The sequence below is a fragment of the Sturnira hondurensis genome, unplaced genomic scaffold (assembly GCF_014824575.4).
Source record: "Sturnira hondurensis isolate 20B ecotype Veracruz unplaced genomic scaffold, ASM1482457v3 Scaffold0006413, whole genome shotgun sequence".
NCBI lineage: Eukaryota > Metazoa > Chordata > Mammalia > Chiroptera > Phyllostomidae > Sturnira > Sturnira hondurensis.
This window is the reverse complement of record NW_028079044.1, coordinates 19182626-19198432: the sequence shown is the minus strand read 5'-3', so window position 1 is coordinate 19198432 and position 15807 is coordinate 19182626. Positions and strand designations below refer to the sequence as shown.

The window sequence follows — 15807 nt, the reverse complement described above, 5'->3', positions numbered from 1 at the left end:
AGACAAGGCCAAAGCCAGTCATATGGCTCTGAGAATTAACAGTCCAAAGATGAGACAAGGCCAGACGCAGGAAAGAAACACATTTTTGGAGTGGTTTAAAGACCTGGGAAAATGCAGCTCCAGCCCAATCTGCAACGAAGGAAGTGCAGGGAACACCGGGGTGGCTGTCACTTCCTGGTAACTTGGACCCTTTGTGGCATCCCTGTCATGCGCATTAAAGCTCTGCTGTTTTGTTTTTTTTAAATGAACTAGATATTCCTAGCTATAAAGCCCTAAAATAAGGATACACTTGTTTCAGGGCAGAAGGGACAGAAAGAAGAACCAACCCAGGGAGAAGAGAGTATGGCAGCTGTCACAGACACAAGCACAAAGCCTTTGTCCATCCAACAAGTATTTATTGGAGACCCGCTGTCTGACAGGCCTGTGCTGGTTGCTGGGGGTGATACAGAAGCACAGCAGGGCTCTTGCCTTGAGGAACCATTGATGCCATAGGGTCACACAAGGTAAGCAGGTTTGAGGGTTAAATACTAAAAGGACAGGGCAAAGGAAATACAAAGGGCCAATGGAAGGCCCCAGAGAACAAGCTGGTTTCAGAGGCTCACATGACATCACTGTGGGAAGGGTCCAGAGCTGGCAGTGGCGGTGACCCCTCAGCTCTGGCCTATATCAGGCCACATCCTGGCTGAAGGGCTTCTTGCAGACCCAGGGGAAGCGGGCACTGCAGCTTATGTCATTCCACTTCTGCTGAATTTGAACACAGTCTTCATCCCCACCGTTATTTCTCCAGTTGTCTGGCTGATTCCGTGACCAAAACCTGGAAGAAGAAGGCTTTACTCTGCTAGAGGAAAGAAGGGTCCCTTCCCCTGACCTCCCACTGTGGCATAAGGAGCTGAAGTCACATGGGTCCCTAATCCCCTGGTGGCCCCAGGATGGGAACAAAGCTGGGACCAGAGTTGCCATGAGGGTGGCTCTACTGAGGTTGTCCTTCGTTATTGAAGATTGAGAGACAGAAAGGGTGTCTGCAGCTATAAGCCCCCACCTCAGAATTCACATTCATATACCTTGTGATGGGGGCAGCACCCTTGGGATTAGGCTTGTGTAGGGTATAGTTAGGCCCCCAAAAAAGCCCAAAACAGGAAGGTCCACTCATAGGCTGCCTGCCAACCCCAGGACCTGTCTTGTGGAGGGGTACAGGCAAAGATCACAAATATGCCCACGTGCACACACACACATACCGTATGCATCACACATGCACAAACATGACACACACACGACACACACTCATACATACACCCTGTCATATATATACATGTCATAAATGACCATATAGACACTATACACACACCACATACACCATACACACACCATACAAACATCACACACAACACTGACACTCACCAGACAGGTGAGTTTCTAACATAGGACAGGGAGTTTCTAACCAGTCCTGCACAGGACAGTGCCTGGGACAACACCAGATTGTGGCTACTCACTGTGTGCTCCCAGAAGAACTGAATGTTGACCCATCAGTCCAGCGCCAAGTGCCCTCGCTGTCCCTGTCATTGAGGCCAATCCAGTGGTGGGAGGCACTTGTGAACTGGATCAGATATGCCTGTAAAGAACAGGTAGCGTTGTTTGTCACTGAGCGAGGAGCTGCTTCTCCAGCCTTGTAGAAAAGGGGTTGAGGTCATCCTGTCCTGGTCCCACGGCAAGTAGCCCACTCCTCTGCAGGAGCTAGGTCCCTCCCTGCACCTCCCGTGGTCTGCCCAGGATCTAGGGCAGCAGCCAGGTTTCCTCAAGAGGAGTTCAGCTTCTCCCATGTTGACTCAATGAGGAGTGTGGCTTCACTGAGACAAGAAGACCTGGCCAAAGTTCATTAAGGTCTATTTTGCAAAACAGCGTGTCCTCTTACAGACAGACAGGAGAACTACAGGGACAGGAAGTTCTGTAAATCGAACTGTGCCAAACCTACTGTAGTCCCTTGTCAATAACCCTAGTAAGTTCTCATAAGCACCTTTGGCAGAGGGGCTGCCCAGAGGCTATAATGCATTTGGTGGTCCGCAAACTCCTATGTGTGTATCTGGCCTTACCAAGAATCCTGGGCTCCTGCTCGAGGGCCCTTTACAGTCATGGAATTAACTGATGCTAAAATCAAGATCAGCAACCAGAAAGGAGGCTGAGGGGCTAAACAAGAGGATGGCAGGGGGAGTATGTTTCCAACACCTCATCACTTGGTGTCCCCTCCCTTTGCCCTGCCTCACTGCTGACACCTGTGGGCCTCTGGGTGTCACCCTCACTCATTGAGAACACTGGAGTTTACTGTTAGTGCTTCTTCCTCCAGTGCAAGATGTTCATTGGAACTCAGTAAAGATTTGCTCCCTGACAGAGGTGACATGAAAGTTTCTGCACCCCTGCTCTGAGAGGGGCAAAGCCAAAAAAACATCAAAGTCCTTCCTCCCACATCCACCCCATCAGCACCACCCCGAGTCCAAAGTTCTCACCTGCTCCTCTGCAGAGGTCACTGAGGCCAGGTGGGCTCCCTGGGACACACAGGACTGCTCAGCCTCCTGCCAAGTCTTCTTGTCAGAAGAAAAGTAATACAAGTTCCTGCCATACATCTTCCAGCCTTGCAGGATCAGCTGGAGAGCTTCATCTGGAGCAAAGATTGGGAAGGAGAGGGAACCAGGGGCTGACTGTGGATGTCCGAGAGCTGGCCCTCCTGGCCTCTCCAGAGGCTGGCCACTGAGAGTCACAAGCCCATGTGATGCTTGATGCCCAGTGCCTCAGGGGCAAGGCCTGGGGGGCTGCGCCCCCAGCCTGCACCCAGTAGGCCAGGAAGCTGCTGCCCAGAACACCTGGCTCCCTCACCCCAGAAATCCGCAGAGCTTCACAGAGTCCTGCTTTCTGGCTCTGCTGTCCTGTTTCCCCACTCACTGCTATCGCCTGAAAGTCCTTGGCACCTCAGTTCCTGCCAGCTCCCTGGGACAGATTTCACAGCCACTGCGCGGCATCCCTCATGTCCTTGACTTCATCTCCCTCCACTTCAGCTGCCCTCACCCAGGACCATACTGGGGACCTTGTCATCACCTGGCCTGCTTGGCCTCACAGTTTCATTTAGCTCCTCCCCTGGGCACAAACCCCGAGTCTCTCAGCTGTTTCCTCCCTCCCCGCCATGACTCTCTGCTCCTTAACATCATCTGCACCACAGCTGCTTGAAATGGTGCCACAGCAGGCCCCGTCCTCATCCATGTATTCTTTTGTTCAACATTCATTGTTCAACATTCCTTAATTCTAGGAAGTAGGGATTGTTATACAAAGATCAATCACACGATTCATGCCCTCAAGGAACATACAGTGTAATAAATAAGACAGGTGTTAGAGATGCGTTGATCGAACCCAGTCCGTGTTACGATGGAGGCGGGAAAGGGGACATAGTCTATTTCACCTGGGCTGGAGAGGCTTTAGGGAGGACACCCGAGGTGAGAGTTCACTTGAGCTGAGTCTCCAAAGACGGAGGAACGATTTGCCACACGGTCAGGGCCAAGGAGAGCATTCCAAGCAGGGGAAAGAGTAGATGCAAACAGGTGAAGGTGTGAAAGAGAATGGGATGGCATTCGCTGTGGTCCGCACGGAAGGGGTAGGAAACAAGTTTGGACAGGTTCACCAGCACCACGCCGTGCTTGCCTTGCGAAGGAGCTTTTCCCTGCTGTGAGCAGTGGGAAGCCCAGAAGGCCATGGCCTTCCCTCCCTCCCTTCCCCTATCTCTCTCTTCCCCTTCTCTCACATCAAATCCAGCCTATTCTGATCTAGAAAAACCCCTCTCAAGGAACTTCATTAAAATGTTAGCAGAGGGTTTATATAGAAAATACAAACATTTTCCTGGAAATACAAGTGGTTATTTTCTCATCTTCCTCTTTTTCAACATTTGCCACATTGTCTATAATTACTATGTAGGGTTTGTAATGTAAATATTGATGATACATGTTTTTTCTTTAGTCCCTCCCTCTACCCTGCCATCCCCCTCACCTTAGCCTCAGCTCTCCCCTCTTCCCAGCCAAGCTCCTTGAGTGACGTGTGCACTGTGTCTGTCACTCACACCCCGCTGACTGTGGTCTGGCCTCCGGGCCACCTACAACTCTCCCCTGAAAGTTCATTCCATTGACTTACTAACTGGCCAGAGTCCGTGGGTATTATCGGTTATTTTACCTGGCCTCCTTGAGGCATTTGCCAGGACTAGCCACTCCCTTCCTGAAATTTTGTCCTTCCTTGGCTTCCCTAACTAAACATCTCCTGGTTTTCCTCCTGCCCCTAAGATGACCTCCAGTCTCCTTCAAAAACACCTCTTTCCCTCCTTGCCACCTGAAGGCTGACCTCCTGTTTCCACTCTCAGCCTTCTTCTCATGAAGCATTTTATCGCATCCAAACTCCCAGCTTCACTCCCTTTCCCACAACCAGAAACAACATACCCGAGGCTCCCACACCTATGTCCACAGCCAGGACCTCTCTCCCACACTTCAGAGAGCCTGCAGGCGACCTGCCCTCAAATATCCCCATGGCGTCTCTGACTCAGCATGTCCAAATAGGGCCGTTCTTCTGCCCGTTTCATTCCCCATCTCAGCAGGAGACCCATCCGGTCAGCCTCTGTGAAGCCCATCCCTAGATACTCATTTCTTGAAGGATGAAACCCGAGCTCAGAGGCCCTCCTCACTTGGCCGGTATCTCTCCGCATATGCCTACCTTTCCAGCACAGTGTCTTTCAAACTACAGTTATCAATCCATTACTGAGTTGCGTCAAGGTGTTTTTTGTTTTTTAAAAATAAATGATAAAATATCAACACGCATTCAGGCAGTAAAATTTTGTTTTCTGACGTGTGTGTGTGTGTGTGTGTGTGTGTATGACACACATAATTTTACTGGGTCACAATGTAAAATGAATTTCATGCTGTGGTTTGGAAGCTGCCATTCTGCCCCCTGCCTACTGTCCTTTCAGTTTGCTCCTCATCAGCTGTCCTCCTGGTCACTATCCAGTCACACAGAACTGCTCGAAGTTTCCTGAACCTCCTGGTTTCACATCTCCGTGCCCGGAAACCTGCTGCTCTCTCACCCTATCAGCTTGGAAAACACCTACTGGTTTTCCAGGACTCCAATCAAGGGCCATCTTCTCCACAAAGCATCTTTTGATCATTTCTCCCCCCAAAATTTTTTCCACCACCCCTTGTTCCTACACCAGAGGACATCGACGGCAAGGAGAATTCTTCTTTCCCTTTCATCCACCCAGTTCCTAGACCTGCTCCTAACATAGTTCTTACAGCGCCCCCTCTCTGCCTTTCTCCATGCCTTCTGGGCAAGACTACCCTGCTGGCCTGTAAGCTTCAAGGGTGGGCATTGCTTGCACCTTGTTCATCTTTATGCCTGATGCATAATAGGGCCTCAGAAAATCTTGTGAGCCCTAGCTGGTGTAGCTCAGTGGATTGAGAGCGGGCTTCAAACCAAAGCATCACTGGTTTGATCCCCAGTCAGGGTTGCGGGCCATGTCCCCAGTGGGGGCCACATGAGAGGCAACCACATGTTGATGTTTCTCTCCCTTTCTTTCTCCCTCCCTTCCCCTCTCTCTAAAAATAAATAAATAAAATATTTTTAAAAAATCTTGTCAGATGAATGCAGGAATGCTGGGTACTGTGCTAAATGCTTTATACATGTGAACTCATTTGCTCCTCCCTCTGAAGCAAATACTAGTGTCCCCAGTTTTCAGATGAGGAAAGTGAAGGTAAGCAACCCAATCAAAGTCACACCATTTGTGACCGCAGGAAGTCAGATACTAGACTGTCCGGCCCCACCAGCACCCACTGTCTTTACACACCCTTCGCCACACATAGCTTGTTTGCCGAGTGTTAGTTTTGTCACTCTGGCCAGGTGATAAGCAACCTCAGAGGAGGGACCGTGCTGCCAGTGCCCCCTCCACCGCTGCCTGGGCACATAGAGCCTAGTTGGTTGGGTGCAGCCGCTTTCCAGCACCGCTGCTCCTTCCCAGAGGGATGTGTGGTGAAATAATTAAAAGGCCAAAGGGACAGAAGACTCCACCCTCCCAAGAGATTGTACCTTCCCCAGGCCAACACCCTCCTTCCCACTCACATTGTCGCTGCTCTTGGGAAGCAAAGGATGCACGGAGGGTCTCCAGGCTACTCTGCACCTCCCGGGCTTTTGTAGACAGTGTTTTAGTGTCCTCCACATCCTGTTTTAACCTCTGAATCTCAGCATTGGCCTCCTGCAGCTTGCTCTCTAACATCTGGGTCTTGGATTTTAAGGCCGCAGTGTCTTTCATTTCTTGTTTTAGGATCTGTATCTCTCTGCTGTCATTTTTCAAGTGATTGTTTAATGCCTCAATGTTGGCATTTAAGGCACTGGTGTTTTCCAGCTCTGTTTTTAATCCTCGGATCTGAGCATTTGTCTGCTCCAGGCGACCGTTTGCCATTTGGGCCTGGGCAGTGGCCGTTCCCAAATCTCTTTTTAACAGATGAATCTCATTGCCAGCTCTTTCCAGACGACCTCTTAATAACTGGATCTCAGCACTGGTGTTGTCCAAACTGCCTTGTACAAGGGTCTGCGTCTGGGAGTTTAAATCATTTGCTGTTTGCAGGCTTCCCTTTAGCCTCTGAATCTCAGCATTGGTTCCTTTCAAACTATTTCTTAAAACCTGATTCTGGGCCCTTAAATCATTGACACTATCTAGATTGCCTCTTAAGATAAGTATCTGAGCATTAGCATTCTTTAAACCACTGTTAGCCAACTGGGCCTGGGTGTTTGCCATTTCCAACCCTGCCTTCAAGGCCTGAATTTCAGTGTTGGTATTTTCTAAGCCTCTGCTCAACAGGTGGAGCTCAGAGCTGGTGTTCTCTAAACCGGTTTTTAGGAATCTCTGGGTCTGGGAATTTAAAGCATTTGCCTTTTCCAGATCTCTCTTCTGTCTCTGGATCTCAGCACTGGCCGCCTCCAAGGATCTGTTTAACATCTGGGTCTGGAAACTCAAGGTACTGGCATTCTTGAGAGCACCTTTTACCAACTGAACGTCAGCACTGGTGTTTCTCAGATGACCGCCAAGCATCTGGATCTGAGAGCTGACGTTATCCACTCTGCACACCAGCATCTGGATCTCCACACTCCAGGCGCTAGAATTCTCCACATGGTCTTTAAACATCTGGATCGTCTCTTGCAGTCCTGCCACCCTGCCAGTGTGGTAGGAATCTGGGGGGAGGAGAAGAGAAGGTAGCCAAAGAGGCCCGTTACATAGGGTGACATTAATTATATGAGCCAACCAGAGTGTTTCTAACATTTCCAAAGGGGAAGTCTGCCGTACAGCCCTGGGTGCTCCACAGCAGCTTGCTGCTCACTGCAGCCACGGAGACCCTGAGTATGGGCCGCCTAAGAATGTGAGCCCCAAAAATGAAAGAAATAAAGGCCTATCCCAGATGAACTGAGGGGCAGAAGGATTAAAATACTTGCCTACTATAAATGAGCTGCCATCAAGAGTCATGCTGGTAAGGCGGGGATTGTTTCGTCATTGTAATTGAACTTGAAAGTAATTGATTATATCATTGAGAGCTGTTGAAGTTTGATTCCCTTAAAATTTCACCATTAGAATGGCAATTATAAAAAAGAAAACTGATATGAATACAGCCCATATTTAGTCCTGTGCTACATTTCTACCCCAAGCACAGAGCCTCTCGACTCACCCTCGCTACTTCCTGAAAACCACGTAGACCACAAACGCAGAGATTTTCTGGTCGCACGTTCCACGGGAAAAAGAAACAGAAACAAACAAACCAAATAAACGGTGCTCGAGGAGGAAGCACTCTGTTCAATCTGCAGGGCTCTAGTGGGGGCCCTCCGGGAGGTCCTAGCCCCTGGGGCTAAAGTGATCTTGGAAAGGGCCTGCGTGCTCAGTGTTACAAAGGACAAGGGTCTCTAAAGAACAGTGTGAGGATATGAAAGACTTGAGTAAAAGGCCTTGGTCACTTGGTCCCTGGGGTTATTCAAGGAAACTCAGTTACCTCTTTTATAAATGGAAACCACCAAATCCACCTGCAGCTGCCTCTAGCCCCCTTTGCTCTTGAGCTAGGACCTAATCTTAGACATGATCTTTATGCCATAGCTCCTGATGCCAGCCTCCTCTCAGAAAAAGAAAGAAAAATCCAAGTAGGCAGGAACTCTTTCTGGAAGCTTCCTGCCCTATTCTTCTTTTTTTTTTTTTTTAAGATTTTACTTATTTATCTTTAGAGGGGAAGGGAAGGAAAGAGGGAGAGAAATATCAATGTATGGTTGCCTCTCGTGAATCCCCCGCTGAAAACCGGCCTGCAACCCAGGCATGTGCCCTGACTGGGAATCAAACCGCAATCCTCTGGTTCGCAGGCCTGTGCTCAATCCGCTGAGCTACACCAGCCAGGGCTGCCCTAGTCTTCATGCCCTCCCTGGGTAGGTGTGTGAGGCCTCAGACCCTGTGCTGAGGCAAGGCCAAGTGGGCCAGGTGGCTTTGAAGGTGCAGGAAGTCTAGTCAAATATTCTATCTTGTAAAGATAGACACATAGATCAACGGATGAATTAGGGAATGCAGAGAAGTAGGCCTACACATATATGAACAATTGATGTCAATGAAGAAAAAAAGGGAATTTGTGGAGAAATAATAATCTTTTCAACAAATGTTGCAAAAAATTGTATATCCACATGCAAAAAAATGAATCTCATGTACAAAATTTAACTTAAAATTAATCATAGATCTAAATGTAAAACCCAAAACTATAAAATTTCCAGAAGGAAACATAGGAGAATGTCTTTGTGACCTAAGAATAGGGACCGATTTCTCAGACATGAGGCCAAAAGCACAATCCATAAAAGAAAAAAAGTTGGTAAATTAGACTTTATCAAAATTCACATCTTGTTAAGAGAATGAAAAGATAAGCCATGGACTGAGAGAAAATATTTGCAAATCACACAACTAATAAAGGACACAAAAAGAGTACATACTACATTATTCCTGTCATATAAAACTCTAGAAAAAGCCAAGTGATCTATATCCCAACAAGCAGACAGGCGGTTGCCTGGGGATGAAGGACAAGGGGGGAGGGAAGGAAGATGGGTCACAAGCAAACTTGGGGGAGGAAGGTGAGTATGTNTTGGTAAATTAGACTTTATCAAAATTCACATCTTGTTAAGAGAATGAAAAGATAAGCCATGGACTGAGAGAAAATATTTGCAAATCACACGACTAATAAAGGACACAAAAAGAGTACATACTACATTATTCCTGTCATATAAAACTATAGAAAAAGCCAAGTGATCTATATCCCAACAAGCAGACAGGCGGTTGCCTGGGGATGAAGGACAAGGGGGGAGGGAAGGAAGATGGGTCACAAGCAAACTTGGGGGAGGAAGGTGAGTATGTTCATCATTCTGATTGTGGAGATGTTTTCACGGGTATTAATCCATGTCGAAGTTATTAGCTTGTATACTTTAAATATGTGTACTTTATTTTGTGTCCATTATACCTCAATAATGTTCTAAAAACAATATCATGCCCATCTGGGAGGATAGTAAAACTCATTCAAAGGCATGGGAGTGTTAGGGAAGAGGCTCATCCTGGGGTCTGGGCTCCAGCATGCCCCAGCTCCCTCCCACCCACCTGGCCTACTGTGGCTACTCACCGTCAAGTTCCACAGGGTCCTGCTCAGTAGTGTTGTCTCTGGGAAACTCTTGGTAGTGGGCAGAGGACGCCAGTACAGGTCTTGGTTTCTGTAGAACTGAGACACCCCATTCCTGGGTCAGCACAATCCCTCAGCATTGAGCCTGGGGAACAGGTTGCCCCACCCTGAGTCAGGGTTCCAGAAGGAAGGAGATGGCACTGGGTACCCCTCAGAGTTTCCCTCATGGGCCTCTGCTCTTGGGAGACTCCCCTTGGTGAGTGGCCTTTATGCAGGAAAAAGGGGGAGTCAGTAGGATTCAGATTACCCACAAAAGAGCTTACCCACAAAAAAGAGAGCCATAAGAGAGGTGACAATGGTCATGACCAAAAATGCCACGGTGGCCTGAACAAGCCTTCGCTTCTTGGGGGCAGCAGGAGCCACTGCCGAGGAGTCCAGGCCTGCGGGGAAGATGCCAGTGTCCAGGAGGAGTGTGTGGGCTGGACAGAGTCAGCCCCCTGGGCCCCGTCTCCTGGCCTGTTCGATGGAGAGGGGAACACCTGCCACACTTACCATGAAGAAAGAAAAGGAATCCCTTTGAATAGTTTACCAGAGCTCATCAGGGGATATGGAAGCAACACAGAGGCTGGAGATGGCACACAGGGCACAGAACCCAGCCCCGGCAAGGAGGGCAACAGAAGTGTGGTTTGAACAAAAGAAGAGAGGACGGAGTTGGGAGGAGGAGAAAAGGAGAAACAGAGCAGGAACCCTGGTCTCCGAGTCCCAGGGCCAGTCTTGCTTAAGTACCCGGACCAGAGCGAGACCCACAACCTCTTGGGGCTGCTACCTCCTCCACAAACTGACAGGGGTCAGTCCTGGAGACTCCCTCTGCTGCGGTCAGAAGGACCTTGTCAGTGTCCTTAGGAGGGCTGTGACTGGGAACCTGGGGGCTGTGGAGCCACAGCAGCCTGGAGCTCCGTGGAGGCAGCCCAGGGCACAGAGATGGCATTCAAAATCGGGCCTCTCTGAATTCAGAGTTCCCCTTTCTCTTGCCAGGCTGCCATCCCCAAGAAAAGGGTCTAGGGAGATTTCGGGAAGAGACTAGGAGTATGCCCCAGGTTCTTGGTCCTCACCCTACCCACCTCTGCCCTTGCCTGGTCATTCTGGAGGCTCAGACTGTGGTGAGCTGCACGAGCTCTGGCCTGCGAAGGAGGGGGCTGAGAAAAATGGTGGCAAGCTGGGAGACAAGCAGGCCAGTCCCTGGTTAAGGATGGGCTGGGCCCCCGGTTTTCTCACCTTGGTTGTACAGGGCGACAGTCTGGTTGTCTGTGCAGAAGTGAACCTTGTTGCCTTTCATCTCTGCTTCCTTCATCCTCCAATGCTGCTCCCTGACTTGGTCCCTGAAGGGTTGTGCTGTGGGCCAGTAGTGGTGGGAGGGAAGCTTGGAGTATCCTGGACTTTTATGCTCTTTAGTAGGTCCTGACCACACCTACGCTCTGCCTCCCTCCCCTGCTGACTCTGCAGGAGCACCCCAGTAGGGCCCCTCCCCCAGAGCGCCCAGGCGCTGAGCTGCCCAGGCCCTATCCTCTTCCTCTTCCCATCAGCACCAGCCCTCTCCCTCCCACAGGTCCATCACCCCAACACTTGCATTCCAGCATAGCTCCCAAACACTAGCTTCTGCCCCAAATTGCAAACACTGTCACCAACAACTCAGGAGGTCAGAGGTTCCTTCTGAAAACATTTACTGTGACCCATGGCTGGTCTAGTCCTAGTCTTGCACCTCCTGAGGTCTCCTTGCCCACTCAGGACCTTACAACTGGCATGGCAGGGAAGAGTCTACAGTAGAATAAAAAATATGCCTGCTGCTTGTGGACCTAGACTAGGAAGACAGGGAAGTGAGGCGTCTTGCTGGAGCTGTGTGAGCCCCAAGTCCCCATCCCCCTAGGGGAGTAGTCAGCTAAACAGAATCAATATTTCCACTGGCAGAACAAGGCACCTCTCCCAAAGTCAGTTCTGAGGATACTAGCAGATTCTTGTTCCCCCTACCCCCCATTATATCAGATAATTACAATCCTATCAAAATAGATCACATTTTCTTTAATTCATAAAAATCTAATTGCATAATATTTGTCCCCAAACTCAACTCATTTACAAGGTGTCAGTTACAACCTTGAAAATGGCTTATTCTACCCACATTGTCTTGCTTTTTTCTATTTTCACTTCAGTTCCTACATCCTGTCCCCATGGCTTTTTCTTAAATCCTGGAGTCAGCCTCCCATAGGTGCCCCGCGCACTGAGAAGCCTGCAGCCCTGTCCAGTGGTGGATCAGCCCCACTGCACGTGCTTCCTCCTGAGGTCAGGCCAGGAGAGCAGCTGAAGTCCAAAGCCTGTGTCATGGATGGCCACTGTGAGCTCGGCCAGCAACTAGCTGGGTACACAGCTGATCTGCAGGATGCAGACACCCGGTTCGTGATGCCATGGCTTTGAGTGTGGTGTGTGTGTGTGTGTGTGTGTGTGTGTGTGTGTGGAGAGTGCAGAGCCACCATCAGTTGGTCAGTTACCTCCTGGCCTGGAAGCAGACCTGAGAGGAAAGGACACAGGAGGAAAGTGAGAGCGCCCACTGCTGGAGAAGTCAACAGCTCTGCCTGAGACCCCAGAGCATCTGCCGTGCCCTTTTCCCCCCTCCACGGGAGGGGGGCTGCTAGAAGTACCTCTCCAGAGGCCCATTTGAAGCCCAGGAGTGGTGGAAGAAGAGAAAGGGCCTGTCTTGGTTTCTATTTCCCCACACATGGAAAGAGCTCAGGCGGGGCCCACTCAAAAGCTGCTTCCTCCTAGGGCCTGAGAAGCTGAGGGAGTCTCAGAGAAAAACCTTGGGAAACCTTTGCTCAGCTGGAAGGGTAGAGCCTGGGCGAGGAGAGAAGCATAGTCCTCCAGACACGGTGGCCTCCGAGGTGTGATCAGCAGGACACTATCACATTCTTCCCTGGTCCCACTCCCCCAAACTCCTGGTTCCCAGCTCTCATTTCTCTCACTTGCCAGCAGGAAAGAAATACCAGGAGGCTGCTACAGCTTTGCCAAGGAGTCTCCCTGTTCCCTAGCCAGAAAAATAGCAAATGGACATTTTATACATTAGTATCTGAACCACTTATCAGCTGGGACCTCTTACACATTGGTTTTTCCTATCCCTACTAAAAGGTACAGGGCCATGCTCCTAGACATGCAGACCCCTACGTTCAGGCACCCCAAAAGATTTTTAATCATTTATATCAACCCCTAACAACAGGGGGTGGGCAGCTATCTTCCAGAGAGTGGCTAGATCTAACAGTTAGTCTTCTAATGGTTCTCCCTGCCTGGAGTCTTGCCTCCCCAAGTCCTGTCACTAAATTGCAGGCATAAGAATCTTTTCTAAAAATCAATTAGTTAAGCACACATTACATTACCGAGATATCTCAGCCAAGAAGAAGCAACAACACCCAGTAGGAGTGGCACCCACATCTTGGTTTCTAATACCATTCTCAAAAAAAAACAAAACAGGACTTTTGGGAAAAATCTCTGATTCTAGGACTGTAGCAGGAAATCCACAAAATGAGCCTGGAGTATCTCGTTCTTTCAGAAAGTAAAGAAATGCTTTCAAAAAGTGATAAACATGTGTCAAAAGAATACAGGGCCCAGATGAAATCACCCTCAGTGGACAAAGCTAGAAGAACTTGATCGATAAAATATATATAGTATTATTGGAGACCTCAGCCAAGATGGAGGCATAGGTAGATACACTTTGCCTCCTTGCATGACCAAAAGAAGGACAACTACAATTTAAAAACAAAAAAATAACCAGAACTGCCAGAAAATTGAACTGTATGGAAGTCTGACAACCAAGGAATTAAAGAAAAAACATTCACCCAGATGGGTAGGAGGGGCAGAGATGGGCAGCCACGTGAAGAGGACTTGCGGCAAGGCAGCAGCTGGAGGACTGGGGTGGGCGATGTGGCAACCGGTGGACTGGGCAGTCCCACATTTGCATGTGAATAAACTGGGAGAAACAACTGGAGAAACACTGGAAGTGAAACAGACCTCACCACCCAGGGTTCCAGCACAGAGAAATAAAGCCTCAAAACCTCTGACTGAAAAAACCTGTGGGGGTTGCAGCAGTGGGAGAAACTCCCAGCCTCACAGGAGAGTTTGTTAGAGAGACCCACAGGGTCCTAGAATGTACACAAACCCAACCACCTGGGAATCAGCACCAGAATGGCCCAATGTGCTTGTGGGTATCAGAGGAAGTGACTGAAAGCAGCTGGGAGCTGAGCAAGCGGCATCGTTGCCTCTTTGACCCTTCCTCCACATATAGCACCAAAATGCAGTGATGTGGGTTCCCCTGCCCTGGCAAACATGCTCCACCCCTTCCTATGTAACAGGCGTGCCAAGACAAAAAAATATGGCCCAAATGAAAGAACAGATCAAAGATCCATAAAAATACAACTAAGTGATGAAGAGATAGCCAACCTATCAGATGCACAGCTCAAAACACTGGTAATCAGAATGCTCGCAGAAATGGTTGAGTATGGTCAAAAAATAGAGGAAAAAGTAAAGTCTATACAAAGTGAAATAAAGGAAAATATACAGGGAACCAACAATGTTGGGAAGGTAACTGAGACTCAAATCAACGGTTTAGAGCAGAAGGAAGAAATAAACATCCAACCTAAACAGAATGAAGAAACAAGAATTCAAAAATATGAGGAGAGGCTTAGGAACCTCCAGGACATCTGGAGGTTTTAAATGTTCCAACAACCGAATCATAAGGGTGCCGGAAGGAAAAGAGTAAAAACAAGAAATTGAAAACTTATTTGAAAACATAATGAAGAACTTCCCTAATCTGGCAAAGGAAATAGACTTCTAGGAAGTACAGTAAGCTCAGGGAGTCCCAAAAAAGTTGAACCCAAGGAAGCACACACCAAGGCACATCATAATTACATTACCCGAGATCAAAGATAAGGAGAGAATTTTAAAAGCAGCAAGAGGAAAGGAGACAGTTACCTACAAAGAAGTTCCCATAAGAATCTCAGCTGATTTCTCATAAGAAACCTTTGGGCAAGAAGAGACTGGCTGTAAGTATTCAAAATGATGAAAAGCAAGGACCTACATCCAAGATTACTTTATTTAGCAAAGCTATGATTTAGAATTGGGAGGGCAGATAAAGTGCTTTCCAGATAAGGTCAAGTTAAAGGAGTTCATCACCAAGCCCTTATTATATGAAATGTTAAAGGGACTTATCTAAGAAAAAAAAGGAGATTAAAAATATGAACAGTAAAATGACAACAAACTCACAACTAACAACAACCAAAGCTAAAAATAAAAACCAACGGAACTAAGCAAACAACTAGAACAGGAACTGATTCACAGAAATGGAGATCACGTGCAGGGTTACCAGCAGGGAGGGAGAGGGGGGAGAAGAGGGGGAAAGGTACAGGAAATAAGAAGCATAGTTGGTAGGTAGAAAATAGACAGGGAGAGATTAATGGAAAATCCATTTTTCCATTCACATGGAAAATGGAGAAGCCAAAGAACTTGTATATATGACCCATGGATATGAACTAAAGGGGGGAATGATGGTGTGAGGAGGGGTACAGAGTGAAGAAGAATAAAAGGGAGAGAAAAATGAGACAACTGTAATAGCATAATCAGTAAAATATATTTTTAAAAAGAAGTTAAGCCCTGAATGGTGTAGCTCAGTGGATTGAGTGTGGGCCTGCAAACCAGAGGACCTCAGTTCAATTCCCAGTCAGGGCACATGCCTGGGTTGCAGGCCAGTTCTCAGCAGGGGATGCATGAGAAGCAACCACACATTGATATTCTCTCCCTCTCTCCTTCCCTTCCCCTCTAAAGAATAATAAATAAAATATTTATTTTTAAAAAAGTTATATTGTATTATTGGATTATAACCCAAAATATACAATCTATGAATTTATACTGATATAAATGAATAAATAAATCTCCCACACAGAAATATTTTAAATAATACCTGTAGATGCCTCATTCTTAAAAAAGTACAGCACAGTCCTCACTCCTTAAGTGTGGGCTGCACACAGCAGCTGCTATGGTCTGAATGTCTGTGTCCCCCTCCAAACTCATATTCTGAAATCCT

General features: G+C 48.1%; 1 protein-coding gene across 2 annotated transcripts; it reads right to left on the bottom strand.

The window, feature by feature from the left end:
* Positions 1-374: 374 nt before the first annotated feature.
* CLEC4F (C-type lectin domain family 4 member F) lies at positions 375-11117 on the bottom strand. Of its 2 annotated transcripts, XM_037048136.1 has the most exons (7): positions 10965-11117; positions 10013-10129; positions 9693-9788; positions 6130-7239; positions 2499-2650; positions 1491-1609; positions 375-814 (listed from the first exon to the last, which is right to left on the bottom strand). In XM_037048136.1, exons 1-7 carry the CDS (start codon positions 11038-11040, stop codon positions 667-669), a joined length of 1818 nt encoding a protein of 605 aa, XP_036904031.1. In that variant the 5' UTR covers positions 11041-11117; the 3' UTR covers positions 375-666. The 2 variants fall into 2 exon arrangements, with proteins under 2 accessions (XP_036904031.1, XP_036904032.1); XM_037048137.1 differs by lacking the exon at positions 10013-10129.
* Between the last annotated feature and the right edge of the window lie 4690 nt (positions 11118-15807).

What these genes read in the sequence shown, in the direction of transcription:
- CLEC4F (XM_037048136.1), bottom strand. Translation starts at nt 11,040, where the DNA reads ATGAAGGAAGCAGAGATGAAAGGCAACAAGGTTCACTTCTGCACAGAC. An exon ending in TGTCGCCCTGTACAACCAAG is followed by an intron (nt 10,130 to 10,964) that starts GTGAGAAAACCG and finishes TCTTCCCCGCAG; the next exon opens with GCCTGGACTCCTCGGCAGTG. An exon ending in GGACCCTGTGGAACTTGACG is followed by an intron (nt 7,240 to 9,692) that starts GTGAGTAGCCAC and finishes TCCTCCCCCCAG; the next exon opens with ATTCCTACCACACTGGCAGG.